The 19,760-nt window shown below is 34.4% G+C and overlaps 1 protein-coding gene across 7 annotated transcripts in view; it reads left to right on the top strand.

Moving 5' to 3' along the window:
* The window catches only part of HACE1 (HECT domain and ankyrin repeat containing E3 ubiquitin protein ligase 1), a 75,552-nt gene that overhangs the window by 9,585 nt on the left and 46,207 nt on the right, over positions 1–19,760 (top strand). For 5 of the 7 annotated variants that reach the window (XM_084890522.1, XM_084890527.1, XM_084890524.1 and 2 more), the window contains exons 6-9: positions 4,023–4,154; positions 12,646–12,728; positions 18,266–18,362; positions 19,176–19,277. In XM_084890522.1, coding sequence (XP_084746648.1) covers positions 4,023–4,154; positions 12,646–12,728; positions 18,266–18,362; positions 19,176–19,277 — 414 coding nt within the window. The remainder of the gene's footprint in view (positions 1–4,022; positions 4,155–12,645; positions 12,729–18,265; positions 18,363–19,175; positions 19,278–19,760) is intronic. The other 2 variants (XM_084890526.1, XM_084890528.1) reach the window with 1 other exon arrangement.

The raw sequence follows: 19,760 nt of genomic DNA, 5'->3' as shown, positions 1-19,760 counted from the left end.
TGGCATCATGCCTCAAGTAAATATACATATATTTTATGACACCCTTGCCCCCCCCAAAACAAACAAACAAACAAACAAACATTCTTTTGATCTTCCTCCCAACCTCCAAAATTCTCATTCCATGTTGAGCTCCTCTCAACTATTTTTAATGGATTTAAGCATTTTGTTTTCCCTGTATCTAAATGACATGCTATGTTGCTACCTTTTGATTTTTTTTCAGTTTTAGGCATCACCTATTGATTTTCTGAACAATAAGATTATTGCTCTCTTTTTCACCTTCTCTTCCCATATCCCTCATATACAAGCACATTCCCTCAGACCTTTACAATAGATTCATAATTTTAGTTACCTCATTTTTCAATGTTTTAGTTTTTGTGAAAACTATAATTGTTAGGTTAAGTTGTTTTCTATAGTTACTTTTCTGTCTTATAAAGCATTTTATTTTTCATGTAGTTAAGAATTGCATTAAAAAAATTGAGGTAATTGTAGATTCATATGCAGTTATAAAATAGAGAACCCCTCGCCCCCTGTATATTTTGCCCAGTTTCTCAATGATCACATTTTATAGAACCATAGTATAATATTAATATCATGACCAGAGTATTGACATTGATACAGTCTTACTCATTTCCTGTTTTACTTGTTTACTTGTACCCAGTTTTACCTGTGTGAGTATGCATGTACATACATTAAGTTTTATACAGCTTTATTACCTGTGTAGATCCATGGGTTCACTACCATAGTCAATATCCTGAACATTTCCAATTTCACATAGATGCCTTATCTAATCACTTATCATTTCTAATCACTCCTTTCTCCCCATAATTCCCATGCCTAAACCCTGGCAATCACTAATCTATTTTTTTTTTTTTCCTGAAATTTTGTTGTTTCAAGAATATATACATGGAATATAATGTGTGGAACTTTTTGGGATTAGCTTTTGTATACTCATCATATTCCCTGGAGATTGATTCATATTTTTTTGTGTATCTGAAGGACAACTGGGTTGTTTCCTGTTTGTAGCTATTGCAAATAAAGCACCCATAAGCATAAACATTAGTGTACAGGTTTTTTTTGGTGAACATACATTTTCATTTCTCTGGAATAAATGGCCGGGAATGCAGTTGCTGGTTTGTATGGCATTTTCATGTTTAGTTTTCAAATGCACTGCCTAACTTTTCTAGAGTGACTGTATCATTTTACCACCCCTCCAGGAATCTAGTTTTTCAGCATCCTCACTAGCATTTGGTGGTGGTAATACTTTTTTATTTTGGCAATTATGATAGGTACTAGAGGCCCAGTGCATGAATTCGTGCACCAGTAGGGTCATTTGGCCTGGCCTACTGGATTGGGCCAAAACTGGCTCTCCTGCATTCCTCGAGAGGTCCCAGATTGCAAGGGAGTGCATGGCAGGTGGAGGGACCCCACTGGTGCACGATTGGGGCCACAGAGGGACGAGGGAGGTTGGCCAGGCAGGAAGGGAACATGGGAGGACTCCAGGGCCAGTCTAGCCTGCCTCGCTCAGTCCTGATCTGCCAGACCCCAGCAGCAAGCTAACCTACTGGTCAGAACATCTGCACCCTGCTGGTCAGTGCATGCCATAGCATATCATTAGCATATTAGGCTTTGATTGGTTGAATGGATGACCAGACATTTAGCATATTAGTCTTTTATTGTATATAATAGATGGGAGTTACACATATGTTGATATGTATGTGATTTGATATGTATGCTATTTTGTTGTATTGACAGCAAGCTTTAAAACTTCAAATGTCTAATTTGCTGAAGGTGTTAACATCATAGATATTTTTACACTTAAAAATCTTGAATTTCATGCCAAAAAAGAGTATTTGTGGGAAGTTTTAATTCATTACTTTATTTTGAAGAAAAGTGCTGCTGAAAGTTATCGTATACTTTGGGAAGCTAATGGTGAATATGCTCCATATCAAGATACTGGTGAATGCTGATTTAAACGCTATAAAAGTGATGATTTCAATGTGAAAGACAAAGAACATCCAGGTCACCTGGAAAAGTTTGAACACCAACATTACAAGGATTATTGGATGAAGATGCGTGTCAAACTCAAAAACAGCTTGCAGAAAGATTAAATGTTGCTCAGCAAACAATTTCCAATCATTTACAAGAAGTGGAAAGATTTTAAAGGAAGGAAAATGGGTGCCACATCAACTGAATGAAAGACAAATGGAAAACCGAAAGGTCACCAGTAAAATGTTGCTTCAATGGCACAAAAGAAAGCCTTTTTTGCATCAAATTGTGACTGGCAATGAAAAGTGGATTTATTTTGAGAATCCCAAATGCACAAAATCATGGATTGATCCAGGTCAACCATCAACATTAACTGCAAGGCCAAATTGCTTTGGAAAGAAGACAATGCTCTTTATTTGGTAGGATTAGGAAGGCGTGGTGTATTACGAGCTTCTAATACCAGATGAAACCATTAATACTGATTGTTATCAACAACAAATACTCAATTTGAACCACGCTTTGATCATGAAATTACCAGAATGTGCCAGAAGACACAGCAAAGTAATTTTGCTTCATAATGCTGCACTATCAAACACTTCAAAAACAGTTAAAGACAAGTTAAAAGATCTTGCCTGGGAAGTATTAACCCAACAACTGTATTCACCAGACCTTGCTTGTTCAGATTATCACTTGTTCCAATCGATGGCACATGCACTTTCTGAGCAGCACTTCAAAACATTCCAAGAAGTGGAAAATTGGGTCTCTGAATGGTTTGCCTCAAAACAAAAAAAGTTCTATTGGGATGGTATCCACAGATTACCTGAAAGATGGGGGAAATATGTAGCTAGCAATGGACATTACTTTGAATAAAGCACTTTTGATGTTTCTCTTGAAATTATCGTGTTTTCTTTGATTACAAAATCTACATTGTTAAATGGTACACCTGGTATCTCGTAGTTTTACTTTGCTTTTGCCTAATTGCCGATATTGTTGAACATCTTTTTAGGTGTATTTTTTACCATTTGTTCATCCTCTTATATGAAACTAGAGGCCCATGTACGAGGTGTGGGGTGGGGGTCGCGGGTTCCCCTCAGCCCAGCCTATACCTTCTCTAATCCGGTACCTCTCGGGGGATGTCTGATTGATCCTGGGGATCAGGCCTAAACTGGCTGTCAGACATCCCTCTCACAGTCTGGGACCACTGGCTCTTAACTGCTCACCTGCCTGCCTGCATGATCGCCCTCGACCCCCTCGCTGGCCTGGTCACCCTTACTGCCCCTCCTGCCAACCTGGTCGCCCCCAACTGCCCCCGCTCTGGCCTTGTTACCCACATTGCCCTCTGCTGGCCTGATTGTTCCTCATTGCACCCCCCTGCCGGCCTGGTTGCCCCTTGAAGCCTGTTCGGTCATCCATTTGGTTGCGAGGGTTGCTTAGGCTTTTATATATATAGATGGTAATTCGTGTCATTTGTCCATTTTCTAATTGGATTTTATAAAAATTTTGATTGCTTTTTAGATGAGAGAGGAAGAAACAACGCTTTGTTGTTCTACTTATTTATGCATTCATTGGTTGATTCTTGTATGTACCATCACCAGGGATAAAATATAAAATCTTGGAGTATGAAGTAGATAGTCTAACCAACTGAAGTAAAGACTATGACGCCCACTTTATTAATTACTTTTTAATTTATGTTTGCTTCTGGGAAAGGAAAGTTATTCAGTACCTTTTCTATAAAGGAAAGCTATTCATGAGAATGCAGGATCATCTAAGAAGGAGACTATTTGGTGGTCCTAAGTCTAAACTTAATTACTTTGAACCATAAAGTGCTTGATTTTGAAATACATGGTGGTATAACCTATATCTTGATGCATATTTTTCCCCTATAAAAATATAGGAAGATATATATACGTAGGCATAAGTTTTAATTTTAGTCTTTAGTGTGTATTATGCACACAGTTGGGAAATAATAGCATATTTCTGCTGTTTTTATATGAAACACTCTTGCATAAATGTTAAGTAACTAAATGACTGCACAGATACACTGGCTGGCTGTGAATGGGCGGACAGAACTACTCCATGACCTTGTACAGCACGTCAGTGATGTCGACGTTGAGGACGCAATGGGGCAGACAGCGCTGCATGTGGCCTGCCAGAATGGGCACAAGACGGTAAATTCAGCTGTGAGAACTTTAATTCAGCATGTGTTTATTTTTGAAAACTTTGAATCCATGAAAAGTTTCTCACTGTGCATAATTGCAAACATGAAGCATCATAGCAAAATCTTGTTACAGCATTTTCTGCATCACACAGACTTCTGGTTAATATACTTTATGTGGAAAAAAGGAATAGAAAATGGTGCTTTTGCATCTGTTTAAAATATTTCTAATTTGGATTTCAAATTCATTTTTGATTCATAGATTTTTAAATGGTGGAATATATTAAAATGTAAATGTGGTATGTTCATATATAACTTTAGCAATTATGCTTTATCAACTAAGTTTTTCATATTTTTATTTTTTATTAGTAAGCCTCAATTATTGGGATTAGATATAAAGAAAGTGAATACTGACATTGTTTAAATCATTTAACCTGGGGGATCATATTTGTCTACTGTCTCAGAATATGATGCAAGCACTAGAATGACAGTTGTTTTCTTTCTTATTTTAGGTTTCTAAAATCATGCATTTCTTTTATAGCAATAGTTTTTTGTTAATCCTATATGCAAACATTTGGCTTTTAAAATTGCTAATATTTTTCTCTCATTAGGAGACTTTACTGCCTTCTGTAAAGGTTGTTAGCTACAATTATAAATGAATTTCTTCTTTGCTGTAATTTCCTGGTTACTTTCAGGCTGTCTTCCCCCCCACCCCCCATTTACTATTACTGATAATAGAATGTTGCTTATTTACTTGTTAACCGTAAAAATAACAACAACAAAGACCAACCCAATACAACAACTGTAAAGATACAACATTTGTTTGTTTATATTTATTTTTTTGTATACTGTTTGAGTTTCATCTTTTGGTGGGAGAATTCTTAGTGGAGAAATTGATTTTCTGCTCTGCAACACTTTTTTCCTAACCTGGGTTCAGGATATAGGTTCCTTCGTGTTTAGATGCTTTATGTATGACTTCAGTTCACAGAATATTTCACTTCTTTAAGATTGTGAAGCCAAGGTTGACGTTGTCTTATGTTTAATGAGTTTGATAAGAGGAGGGATGTAGGAATTTTTTTTTTTTTTTATTACATGGAATTTCTTCTGAACATCATTTTTAAAAAATTTTTTGACTTTTATCATCTGAAAAGTAACCCAGTATTTTCAAGGACTATTTCAAGGAATATTTCTTCTCATTGTCTCAGAGTCTACACTATTAAATTTAAAAAATATTTTGTATGATAAAAAATGATCTGAAATATTCTACTCTTGAGTGGTCCAGGGTTTCTCTTCCTCCCTCCCTCCCTCCCTCCCCCCCCCCCCCCCCTCTGTGTTCTATACTGGACTTTATTTATTTTTTAAAAATTTATCCTTATAACAGGTAAGTGGAGTGTCATGTACTAAGATTGCAAACTCTACTTGTTGTCCAGGAACTAGTGTATTAAAAATTGGAATTCAGATTAGGAATGATCTACAAAATCTCATTTGAGCTGCTTTGAATCAGTGAAGAAGCAAGAATTACATAGAAAATCTTATTTCAAAACATGTGCATTTCAGGCTGCATTAGAAATTTAGAATTGCCTTCTGAAGTTACTGAAAGGTAGGTAGTATAAGTATAATATATTCCATATGGTTTGCAACTTAAAGCAGGTGTGGTAAAGTACGGGAGAATTCCTCATAGCCAAATGCCTTTGAAGAACTATATTCTCAGAAGATTTATAGGGAGCCTGACTTTACTGTGGTGATGAGTTTTACAGGGTGAGATTTTGCAGATATAGTAGAGGAGGAAGTGTACAAAAAACCATGTTGACTGGTGGTTGATTATATTAGTGAGTCAGATTCCATTCTGTCATAGTTGATCGATTTTAGTTATCTGCAAGAATAAATACAGATAGTATTTAAAACTGTTTTTGGAATCACTGTATTCATCTTTAATCCTTCAATTAGGGCAAGAAGGAATCTTGAAAAATTAGTGTACCTTCTGCCTCAAGGCTGAATCGTACTTCTAAAAATCTGTGTTGACAGTTGTACTAATATTACCTGTGTCTCATAATTACTCATGTATTTCTGGTCCATGTTCACAGTTCCATGGATAAGCATATCCTTTTTATCTAGAAGTGAATATGATTTATTGTATTATAAGATATGATAAGTTATTACTGGATAGGGATTATTGATTTTTTAAACTCTGTGTATCTTTCCATAAGTTGAATACTGAGTCTAAAGTGCTATGTCAGATATCACAGTTGGGACTTTAGTGGCAAGTGAAAATGGCCTTTTCATTGTCTCAAAGTAGCCAGTTCTTACATAAAATCATTAACAAGTATTTAAAACTGGTGTCCATGTAGATACAGGTTTCAAGATTTCAGTTTATGCTTAAGCTTAAAAGCTTGCATATTGATTATCTATTTTTTATAAAATGAAATAGGAAACTTTAGAGGGGGAAAGAAACTATTTTAAAACATTTAAAAAAGCATATCATTTCTTTTCAATATAGAGAGAGCTATGACAAATCCTCTGAAGTTTCAATCTAATCTCATTTTAGAGTAAATCTCAAAGGGGCATGATAAGATTTTGAGTAACTACCTAAGAGCTCTTAAGCTTTGTAGAATTTGTAATTGAAGATTATATTTTTGCTCTTAGGCCAATAATTACATACATTACTTTTTTAAAGTTAAAAGATTTGGTATATTCATTTTTGACATAACTAAAAAATTGAGCAATCTTCACTATAGATGCATCAGTTTCTTAGCAGTAAAGGTCTCATCATCCTCTTATTGGAAGGAAGTAGTTTGGGCAGTTGAAGTACCTTCCGATCTTTTATTTGTTCTTGCAACATAATAGCACTATGATTTTAAACTACTTCTATTCCTATTTGTAAGTGATCAGATCAAAGAAGTGATCATAACAATTCTTGAATAATGCAATTTTCTATAACTTATCTTAGGTCAGTTGTTAATTAGCTGTATGATACTAATATTATGGTTTATTTTTCAGTATTGATTTTGACATATCATTTCAGAGTTTGATTATTCAGCTGGCTTATTATATATAGTCTTTGGCAACTCTTTGTTCCCATGTCTTTTGTAGCTCCTAAGGTATATTCTGTTTACTGATCACATAATTAAGAAAAGCATTGTGAACACATTGGAAAACACTTAAGAGCACTAATAGTATTGGTACTATTACTGTCATTATTAATATGGATAATGGGATTCTGCAAGCAAAGTATAGAGAGCACTATCTGGATCTTTAATTGATTGACTCTTATGGAATAAGCTATTTTTTTAGTTTTAATCTCATTTTTAGAAAGAGTAGTGAAGCCTCATATTATTCTACATAGTATAATTTACTCCATTTTTTTGGGAGGGCCATAAGTTGAATGAATATTTTGGTAATGTTTTTCTTTGTTATTAATTAAATTTATTGATGTGTTGAATTGCCACAAATAGTTGCTTACTGATTTCTGGAATACTTTGCATTTATAAACCCTAGAAAACTTTCACACGGTTCATTCTCAATTTATTTAAGTTAGAGTACACAGCAGGATTAGTTTAGGGATGAATTTCAATTTATTTGTACAATAAATTTTACTGCTATCAGAATAAATTTTATATTTCTAAATTTATATAGTTGAATATGAAGTTTCACAAACATAAAACGGTAGCTGAACCTGCTTAGAGTAGATTTAAGCTCTTTAGACACAACTTCCTTAGGTCAGTTGTTACTTAGCTGTATGATACTAATTATGGTATTATAGACTATCTTTGATAGAATTGACTGCATTTTTTTTTTTTTTTTTGCTGAAATTGTAGGCTTGTTAAGGAACAGTGCTCACCTATGTTCAGATAACTTTCTTGCTATCTAAAGCCAACTCCCAAGCTTTCCATCCAGAGATTATAGACCAGGCTTAATTGAAAGCTTTGCAAAAACATTAATTAGATCTGCCTTGAGGCACAAAGATAGACACTCCAGCATTTTTTTCTTTCTTTTTTTTGATTTTAGGTTTAGAGTAATTTTATGTATTTTTGTATTAGAACTCTACCTTATCACTTCTAGGCAATGTAAGCAAATAAAAAGTTCTCTTTACTCTGTTTTTTTCTCACAGAACTGGATAATATTTTTTTTTCTAGATGTTATATAAGAGTTCAAAGTTTCCATAGTTTTATGTGGACAGATTTCTAGAGAAGATTTATGTAAACCAGCCACTCATTAGAGGGTTGGCTGTTTTTCTTAGTGCTTAAGTTATTTCTGCATTGCTACTAATTTTTTTCTAATGTTCAGAATTTTTAAAATGTAATTAAATTTATTGAAGTGACATTAGTTAATAATCACAGTTTTTTTTAATAGACAATAAAACAAAGATGCTTGCTTTTTTTGTTGTTTGGTCTTTTAGCAAATGATAGTACATGATAGGTTTTACTGTAGTTTTAATATTGAATATCTATTCCTTTTTACTTTGATTAGTGTTGTTTAGAATGTTGACATTGATAAAGTAGAGCTGCCTTGGATTTCTTTGTAATTTATCAGCATATTGGGCACAGGTGGTCTTTGTTAGTCACTGCCTTCAATTAAATGACTTTTGTGATTGACCTGAACATTAGCTTTGCACATTAGTTTTCTGCTCAGGATATTGTTTTATCACTTGAAAGGTCATGAATTCTGTTGAAAATGTGTTGTTTCTGCTTAAGAATTTCTTGAGGGCCATATAAAAATAATCTTCTCTCAATGCTTTCCTTCAAGTTCCTTCCCAGCACTTTCTTATTCTATGAGGAAGAAGACCCTTCTATAGTAGATTACCTAGGAATCCGAGAATAATTATTGTTTTTTACGGGGAGGAGGGAATTTTTAAAAGTATATTTTGGTGATCTAAATTAGTCACATAAAATTATTTCATTTTACTGTAGTGCTTAAAATGTGTTGTGATAACTTGAAAAATATATTCAGCTACAATCTCAAATATTTACGTTGGTATACTTTTACATGTTTACAGTTATTAAATTGTAAACTGCTGAGCTTAATTTTTACAAGTAATTGAGAAGCCAAACAATTTTGAAAACAGAGCTTATGAACATTGTAAATCATAATTATTAATTTTTAATTAATGGCTTATATTCTGTTAAGCAGACACAGTGTAGTTTTTACAGAAATACTTGTGTATAAAGGTTTAGGAGTGAGAAATTTGCTAAAACAAATTGAAATCTGTCATTCGAATTCTGTTCATTTTCCTGGATAGGTTTTTATCACCATCTCGCACAGTACATATTTTGTTTATTTCTTTTTTTTTCTTGGTCTTCCTTTTCCACTAGAATGTAAGCTTCATAAAGGCAGAGATTTTTGTCTTTTATTCATTGCTGTAATTCCAGCATCTAGAGTAGTACCTTGTACATAATAGACATTGGAATTTTTGTTGAAAGATGGAATAGACTAGTCAAAAGCAGTTCCATTTCCCCTTGCCTTTTTCTTTCCTTTTTCTTTTGTGTCTTCAAGTGCAATGAATATTGATGTATTAAATGAAATGATAAATGAAATGATAAATCCTTATTAGCAGAGTCCAGGCACATGTTAAGGTGATTAATATTATTATATTATTAATTAGTTTTAACAACTATAATTTTTATGGATGCATATTTGTTTTATAAGTAATTACTTTATTTCAGCTTCTCTCTGGATTGCTAGGTTTTAATTGCATATTACATATATTTGATATATTTGCTTTCATCTCTTCTGAGTTTTTTGAGAGATAGTTTATTGTCTATAAATTCAATAACAGTAAACAGTATTACGGCTTTCCGTCTCCCTTTTTGGGATTATATAGAGAACTCCTAGGTCAAAAATAAAAAAGGGATATACCATGATCTAAAGGCTTAAATAGGCCTTATCTTATAAAATGACCCAAATGCTTATTTTTCTTGTCTTTGAAAGTGGTAATAGACCACTATGCCCAGTTTAAAGGAATTCTATAGCCAATAATAAAGTTTTATGTAATATTTTTATTATATTACATAGATTATATAGATTTTAGAATTTCTCTTGGGATAGAAGTAAATTTCAAAGAAAAAGATGTGAATAGTATATTTTAAAATGTTTTAATCAAAACCTTTGTAATAATAATAGTCCATTAAATCATCAGTCTTTGTTTCGTCATGATCACCAGGCAACAATATTCAACTCTTGCACCTTTTCTTATGATATCTATTTCCAAAGAACATGCTTCCTCTGCTCTTTCTCAATTCATGACTTTTAGATATCTTTGGGTCAGTTCTTATTATGGTGCATGCGGTGTTTAGCTCATTTAAATCCTCTTCCCATGCCCTCTTCCCCAATTTTTAAAATTAATTATATCACAAATTTTGCTTAGACAGTATTAGTTGTATATATAATTGGGTAAATATTGTTTTCTGCTGAATCAAGTAGTGAACTATAACATTTTCTATCTAGGGGACTATTTTTCTTAAAATTGACTTTGCTCAATTTTCTTTTTATTAATAATTTTTCCTATATGATTCTATGAAAATATGAGCTGAGAGATATCTCAGAACTGTTTTCTACAAAAACAGATTCATTAGGTAATATCAGTTTTATTCTTTTTCTCTACACCTGGACATTTCTTATTCTCTCTTGTATTTGATCTCCAGTACTCTGGATTCCACATCTTACTATATTTTAGTGTAATACCTTGTTTTGGAGGAAGATATGCTTCAGTAGATTTCTTCAGAAAGGTTCATTGGAGGTAAATTTTTTTTGAAATATCACTAGTATATAGGTAAGCATATTTTGCGTGTGTGTTTTAATTTAAAACTATGTATTTGAATGATAGTGCGGCTAGCTATAGAATTCTACGTTGGAAGTCATTTAACTTGCAATTTTCAAGGCATTTTATCTTTTAGATTCTGGTGTTGCTGTTAATGCCAGTCTGATTTCTAATTGTCCCTGGAATCAAATTTTCTCAGTATTATGAAATTTCACTTTGATGTAATTTGTTGAAAGTTTTTTTAATTTATTAGTCTGGGTACTTGGTGAGCCTTCTTTGTGTGTTTCTTTTCATTGATTTTAGAGAGAGGGGAAAAGAGAGGGAGAGAGAAACATTTATGTGAGACAGGCACATCGATTGATTGCCTCCTGCATGCACCCCAACTGGGCAGGGATAGAACCTACAACTCAGGTACATGTCCTTGACTGGGAATTGAACCCGAGACCCTTTGGTGTGCAGGCTCTAACCACTGAGAACACTGGCCAGAGCTATAGTCTTATTATTTTACTACCATTGAACTAGGTTTTAGAGCAGCATCTTTAGAAAGATGAATATGTGTGTTCAACCAAGACATAATGTTTTATAGTCTAATTCCAAAAACTTAAGTTTTTGTGCATTTTCTTTTTATGGGAGAAACTCAAATGAGGATCATAGGAATATAACCAGACTTTTTTTTTTTTTTTTTTTTTTAAGGTTTTCAGGCGAGCTTTGCCTAATCCCTAATCATAAGATATGTATTCTTAAGATTTTATATTAGCTTACTTTTTTGTTAATATTAGTTAGATCAGTGGTTGGCAAACTCATTAATCAACAGAGCCAAGTATCAACAGTACAATGATTGAAATTTCTTTTGAGAGCTGAAAACCGACTCTGTGCATGGGCGCACTTTACGTGTGCGCCCGCACATGGTATTTTGTGGAAGAGTCAAAGAGCCGCATGTGGCTCGTGAGTCATGGTTTGCCGACCACTGAGTTAGATGATTGTACAAGAAAAGCTTAGAGGACAGAGTACATTTTAATAATGATCAGAAAAACTGAGTCAGTATTGGGTGCTGTTAACAACAAAAGGACTCAGCTTTTTAACATTTTGTACTTTAACAATTATGCTCTTTGACTTTGAGAGATTTATAGCTCTGGTACCTATTTTTTAAAATATGATTTTATTGATTTTTAGAGAGAGAGGAAGAAAGAGGGAAAGAGAGAGAGAGAAGCATCTATTGGCTGTCTCTTGCATGCCTCTACTGGGGACCAAGCCTGCAACCCAGGCATGTGCCCTGACCAGGAATCGAACTGGTCTTGGTACGTTGGTCAATGCTCAACCACTGAGCCACAGTGGCTGGGCTGGTACCTATTTTTTAAATTCAGATATTTAGAGCAGGATTATTCAATTTACTAGCCATATATGGCTGTTTAAAATAAATTAAAATTTAGTTCCTCAGTTGTATTAGCCAAATTTAAAGTCCTACATGTGTCAGTTGTTTAGAGCTTTCCCAGGTTAGTATAGTTTATATTATATTGACAATTCCACAAAAATTGTGTAGTGCCTGAGAGACACAGAGAGCTTACCAAAAATTGAATTTGTTTAACCATCATAATTGTCATGTTCCTACTCACTCTTTAAAGCTTCAAGTTGTGGCAAGAACTTCTCTTATATGGATTAAAATTGTGATAATTGTGTCCTTTTTTTTTTTTTTTTTTTTTTTTTTTTTTACTTTCCTGGTTTACTTTTAAATTTTTCTTCTTCTCCCCAGACAGTGCAATGCTTGCTAGACAGTGGTGCTGATATTAACAGGCCAAATGTATCAGGAGCCACTCCATTGTACTTTGCTTGCAGGTATGAGATTTTATGTTTCCAGATATTGTCATTAAAGAATGTCGTGTATCTACTATTATTTCCAAACACAAACATTTCTGTATATTTTCTAAGGCTCTCTGGTTTTCCATTAATATTGTGCTGTCTTTGAAGATAACGTATACTAGGTGTGCTGGTTAATAATAGTGGATTTTGTAATCAGAGAAAACATGATAATTTCAAGAGAACCATCGAAAGTGTTTTATTCAAAGTAATATCCATCACTAGCTACACATTTCCCCCATCTTTCAGGTAATTTGTGGATATCGTCCCAATAGAACTTTTCTTGTTTTGAGGCAAACCAATCAGAGACACAATTTTCCACTTCTTCGTATGTTTTGAAGTGCTGCTCAGAAAGTGTATGTGCCATTGATTGGAACAAGTGGTAATATAAAGGAGCAAGATCTAGTGAATACAGCGGGTGGGTTAATACTTCCCAGGCAAGATCTTTTAACTTGTCTTTAACTGGTTTTGAAGTGTGTGATAGTGCGGCATTATGAAGCAAAATTACTTTGCTGTGTCTTCTGGCACATTCTGGTAATTTCATGATCAAAGCGTGGTTCAAATTGAATATTTGTTGTTGGTAGCGATCAGTATTAATGGTTTCACCTGGTTTTAGAAGCTCATAATACATCACACCTTCTTGATCCTACAAAACACAGAGCATTGTCTTCTTTCCAAAGCAATTTGGGCTTGCAGTCAATGTTGATGGTTGACCTGGATCAATCCATGATTTTGTGCATTTGGGATTCTCATAATAAACCCACTTTTCATTGCCTGTCACAATTTGATGCAAAAAAGACTTTTCTTTCGTGCCATTGAAGCAACATTTTACTGGTGACCTTTCAATTTTCCATTTGTCTTATGTTTAGTTGATATGGCACCCATTTTCCTTCCTTTAAAATCTTTCCCATTGCTTGTAAGTGATTGGAAATTGTTTGCTGAGTAAAATTTATTTATTTAAAATATATTTTATTGATTTTTTACAGAGAGGAAGGGAGAGATAGAGAGAGCTAGACATGTCGATGAGAGAGAAACATCGACCAGCTGCCTCTTGCACACCCCCCACTGGGGATGTGCCCGCAACCCAGTTACATGCCCTCGACCGGAATCGAACCTGGGACCTTTCAGTCCGCAGGCCAACACTCTATCCATTGAGCCAAACCGGTTTTGGCTGTTTGCTGAGTAACATTTAATCTTTCTGCAAGTTGTTTTTGAGTTTGACCCGCATTTTCATCCAATAATGCTTGTAATTGTTGGTGTTCAAACTTTTTCAGTTGACCTGGATGTTCTTTGTCCTTGACATCGAAATCATCACTTTTATAGCGTTTAAACCAGCATTCACAACTATCTTGAGATGGAGCATGTTCATCATAAGCTTCCCGCAGTATACAATTACTTTTTCTTCAAAATAAAGTAATAAATTAAAACTTTCTGCAAATCCTCTTTTTTTTTTTTTTTTTTTGGCACGAAATTTGACATTTTTAAGTGTAAAAATATCTGATGTTAACACCTTCAGCAAAGTCGACATATGAAGTTTTGAAGCTTGCTGTCAATACAACCAAATAGCATACATATCAAATCGCTTATATATCAATATATGTGTAACTCCATTTATTGAAAAAAATCCACATTAGTTGGTCTACCTAATAATAGCATTATGGTTGTTACTTAACCACATGAGGAAAAGTATTTTCTATTATACTGCCAGTGTTTTGATATGGTGTAAGTGGAGCTTTTGATATCTTTGATTATTCAATTTTATATTACTTATTATCTAATAAGAAAAGACGTATTCCACTAATTTTTCTAGTTGTCTTTATTAAGGTCAATTCCAATGGGATAAGCTATTAAGTATGTCTTGGTCCAGAGCCTTGTATTTACTTTCTCTGGATTTGTAAATTTAAAAAAAATTTTTTTAATCATTATTGTTAGATATTGAATTCTGCACTAAGTTATTTTTGTACTATATCTGGGTACATTTTCTTAAAGCACTTATTTTGTTCATTGATTCATTTATATAATTTGCAAACATTTAGTTAGCACTTGCTGTTTGCCATCCATTATTGATACAGTAATAAATATACCTCAGTCTTTACGGAGGTAGCAATATAATAATTTTACACATACACCACGCGCGCGCGCGCACACACACACACACACACACACACAATATTATATAAATGTAGTTAGCAGTTAGGAACAGTTCACAATACACTAGTGATTCTTCCCTTTGGTTTAGATTATATTTATTATAATATTTATTTAGGCTCTTAAATTAAAATACAGAGCTCTCCAAATATCTCTTATTTCTTTATCCTTTTTTTTCTGTTTTATAACATTTTATTGGAGATTTGTTTTAGACTGAAAGACCTGCTTTTCTTCTTGTTTAGCTTCTCTTTAGGATTTCTGATGTTACTTTGATTAGATTGATTCAAATCATCATGGAACAACTTTGAATTACAATACAGGGACTTTGGATCTCTAGACTTTAGATCTTATCTGAATTTAGTTATTTTCTAAAATTATACTTAAGAAAACCAGTTCCTTCCATAGTATCTTGAGTTTATGAATAATATCTTTTTTTGGTTCCCTGAAATCATATTCTATCTTGAGAGGTTGTTTCTAGATAAGACCTTTCTTTTAAGTTTCAGATTTGAAATGTCCACTTGCCTAATTTATACCATCACTTGAAAGTTTCATAGAATCTCAGATGTCACCATGTCCAAAATACAGGTTTTTGATTTTTCTTTTCAAACCTCCTCCAGTTTTTCTAATCTCAGTCATTGGAACCCATATCCTTTCCATTTAAACCAGAAAGTAGGTAATTGTTTTTTATGTCTTTTTTTCTCTGAACCCTTCACTTGAAATTTATTAGTCAGTTCTATAAACTCCACCTTCAGAATATATTCTGATCTCTTTATTCTCTCCAACTCACTAAAACCACTTTGGTCAATTCCAATGGGATAAGTTACCTCTTATCTAAAGTACTGCAGTAGTCTCATAAGTGGTTTTCCTGATTCTTTTTTCTTTTCCACCTGTTCCTTCCTCAGTTACCAAAGTGATCTTTAAAAAATGAATCAGTCTGGTCAGTTTGTGTTTAAACCCTATATTTAAAACTTTTCAGTGCCTCTTTGTTATATTTCAAATAAAATCCAATCTGCATTCACCCGTGAGACCTGCGTGGTCTGAGCCCTGCTTGGTTCTCTCCGAGTTCCCCAAACACAGCTGACTCTTTCCAGCAGGCTCTTCTATATGCTGTTTGTTTTGCCTGAAAAGGTCTTCCCTAGGCTTCTTAGATGGCTGACTCCCCCTTCATGTCACTGCTTACCTGTTCCTTTGTAGAAAGGCAATTCCTCAGCAATCCAAGGAAGCCTCTCCCCAAATTTCCTATTGTATATATAGTGTATTTGCTTGTTTACAGCGTGTCTCCCCTACCAGACCGAAAAGCTCCGTGAAAGCAAGAATTTTGCTTATTTTATTCACCACTTTAAAGTCAATGTGAAGTACAGTGCTTTCTGCTGAAATGCTTAGTAAATGTTTGGAACAGATTACTATAATTACATGTTTGAAAAATATCTTATATAGAACAATGCCATGTATAATACCGTGTTTCCCTGAAAATAAGACATCCTCCGAAAATAAGACCTACTTACAGTTTTCCTTCTGAGTGAAATATAAGGCATCTCCCCGAAAATAAGGACCCTCCTAGGCTAAACATGAGAGATTTGGTCCACTGATTCTGAAAGAAATGGAGTCACAAGAAATTCACCAGGAAATTCAGGAATTGGATTGTTATGATGATGTTCCAGAAGATGATGACATGATTGTCATTGAATAAATGAGTAAATTCTTGATACTGTAGGATTCAGTTTGTCTGGTTTGTGTTGACAACTACTGTACTACCGTACCGTATACAAGTAATATCCTTTATTTTCATTTGACAATAAATGTGTACCGTATTCTTCTTCATGGAAAAATAAGACATCCCCTGAAAATAAGACCTAGCACATCTTTGGGAGCAAAAATTAATATAAGACACTGTCTTATTTTCGGGGAAACAGGGTAGTAAAAGATGAGTATACTTGAGGCCCAGTGCACGCGCGGTCCCTCAGCCTGGTCTGTGGGGATTGCGCTGAAACCTACTCTCCAGTATCCCACGAAGAGGTTTCAGATTGCGAGAGGGCAGTTCTTGAGTGATGCACCCCGGAGCACCCCAGAATCAGGCTTCCTCCTTTCTGGTTCCAGGGTGTGTCACTCGAGAACCAAGTCACTGCAGCTCAGCAGCTCTTACATTGAGTGTCTGCCCCCTGGTGGTCATTGTGCATCATAGCTACCGGTCAGACAGTTGGACAGTTGCTTAGCCTTCTATCGATATATATATATAGATAGATTAGTATTGTACAGAACTGGGGAATTCATATAGTTACTCTAAGCATAGGGATATGGTTAAAGAATTTTATAGAAGTACTTTTTGCTAGTATTCTCATCAAGTTTTATGTACTTATTTTTATTCATTAATTTGAGAGAGAGGGAGATTTGTTGTTCTACTTGTTTATGTATAGGTTGCTGACCAGAGAATGAACCTGCAATCTTGGTGTCTCAGGATGATGTTCTATCCAACAGAGGTACCCTGTCAGGCCCCGTCATAATGATTTTTTTTTTTTTTAATTCTTACTAAGGATGTGTTTTTATTAATATTTTAGAGAGAGAGGAATGTGGGGGGAGGAGGCAGAGAGAGAAACATCAATGTGAGAGAGAAATATCAATTGTTTGCTTCCCATATGTGCCCCAACTAGAGATTGTGCCCTGGGTATGTGCTCTTACAAGGAATCGAACCCACAACCTTTTGGTGTATGGGATGATGCTCCAACCAGTTGAGCCACCAGATGAGGGCATCACTAAGTTTGTTGTTGTTGTTGTTAATCCTCATCCAAGGATATTTTTTTCCCATTGATTTTTAGAGAAGGGGGAAAGACAAAAAACATTGATGTGAAAGAAGCACATGGATTGGTTGTCTCTTGCATGTGCCCTGGGGCAGGGGATCAAGCCTTGTCCTGAATAGAACTTGAGACCCTTCAGACTGCAGGCCAATGTTCTAACCACTGAGTAATCCAGCTAGGGTGGCATCACTAGTAAGTTTTTACCTAGCAAACATTGGATCTCTTTGAAAAAAGATTGTTAAACAAATCTGGTTAGAGTTGAGAAGGAAGTGACTGGAAGAAAGAAACCAAAGCACAGTCTTCAGTAGCAGTTACTTATCCCAAAATATTATGATTTATTGTAGGTAATGTGTCTCAAGTTCAATACTTATATTTAATAGGCCATTTTCTTATCTACATAGTGAAAGTATGACTTAACATTGAGAAGTGTTTTCCTGATTGTTGAGGATATTGTTCAGATCTTCCTCTCAATTCTTAAAAATTTTTAATCCTCGATTCATATTAACTGTCCATAATTCGTAGAAAAATACTAAATTAAAACGATTATATTTTTAACTTGGTTCTCTTTCTGTACAGTCATGGTCAGAGAGACACAGCACAGATTCTTCTATTACGAGGAGCCAAATATCTGCCAGATAAAAATGGAGTAACCCCTCTGGATTTATGTGTACAAGTATGTTGTTAATATATATTCTTAGCCCCTTACTTTTAATAGAAAGAGACTGATAAAACAATGTTTTTTCTCAAATGAGAGAATGGGTACAAAGATTTTTATTCTGTAAAGAATATGCTCTTTAAAGGGAACATTGACATAAGAAAATATATATTGGTCTTTATCTCAATTTATGACACACGAGCTTCTAAGACCCTTAGGTTCTCCAGAAGGTAAGAATGTCTTTTTGTATATTAATGAAAGTCCCTAGAGAGCTTCAGGATGTGGGCTGGCGGGCAGAGGAGCCAACCACGGGATTAGAGGGCAGCTTCTCCTGTTCCTGGGGAGGGGAGAGGAGCTGGAGCTTGAAATCAGTCACTGATGATCAGTAATTTAATCAGTTATGCCTATATAATGGAACTTTCCTAAACACCGTAAACAGTGGGGTTCTCAGAGAGTTTCTGGGTTGGTGACTATGCTAAAGTGCTGGGAGGATGACATGCCCAGAGAGGGCATGGAAGCTCTGTGCTCCTTCCCGTATACCTTGCCCTATGAATCTCTTCTATTTGGCTACTCCTGAGTTGTATCCTATATAATGAACAGGTAATAGTAAAGTGTTTCCCTGGATTCTGTGAGCTCTTCTAGCAAATTATCAAACTCAAAGAGGAGTTGAGGAACTTCTGACTTACAGCTGTTTAGTCAGAGTGTGGGTGGTCTAGACTTGTGATTGACTGCCTTCTAAAGTGTGAACCCAACTTTTCATCTGTGCTATCTGTACGTTTTCCTTTAGGAACTTTGTTTTTAAACCCAGATAATTTTAAATATATTTTTTAGGGTGGATATGGAGAGACCTGTGAAGTATTAATTCAATATCACCCTAGGCTTTTCCAGACAATTATTCAAATGACACAGAATGAAGATCTCAGAGAAAACATGGTAATGCAGTTGTGCTAGTAGCCTGTAAATGAACAAGCTTTATGCATGTTTAACATATATGGCAATTTACAAATGTGTTTCTTAATCATATTATTATAAATATTTATAATAATGTTAATATTATTTATAAACAATGTATATTACAAATATATGAGTAATGTAAATATAATGTAACTTATTATAAATGAATATTTTAACATTTGTAATAATAAATTTGTTTATCTTCATTATAGGATAGGTATGAATTATATAATAATTAATAAACTTTGTGTTAATATTTGGCCCTATGAATCTTCTTTCCTCTGGGTCTTTGGTTTCTCCTAAAGATAATTAGAATATTCCCCATAGCTAGAGGAAAAGAATCTAAGGAATATCATGTTATGATTTGTAATCACTAGTTCATTGAGCTCTGTATTTAGAATAGCTCTACTCTTTGAAAAATTGCAGCGTTTATATTTCTCTTAAATTTTAGAATTAAATTTA

This window comes from Pipistrellus hanaki (genome assembly GCF_964339955.1).
Source record: "Pipistrellus hanaki genome assembly, chromosome: 7".
NCBI classification, from domain to species: domain Eukaryota; kingdom Metazoa; phylum Chordata; class Mammalia; order Chiroptera; family Vespertilionidae; genus Pipistrellus; species Pipistrellus hanaki.
Note: the sequence above shows the minus strand (reverse complement) of the source record. Positions and strands in the feature narration are given on the sequence as shown.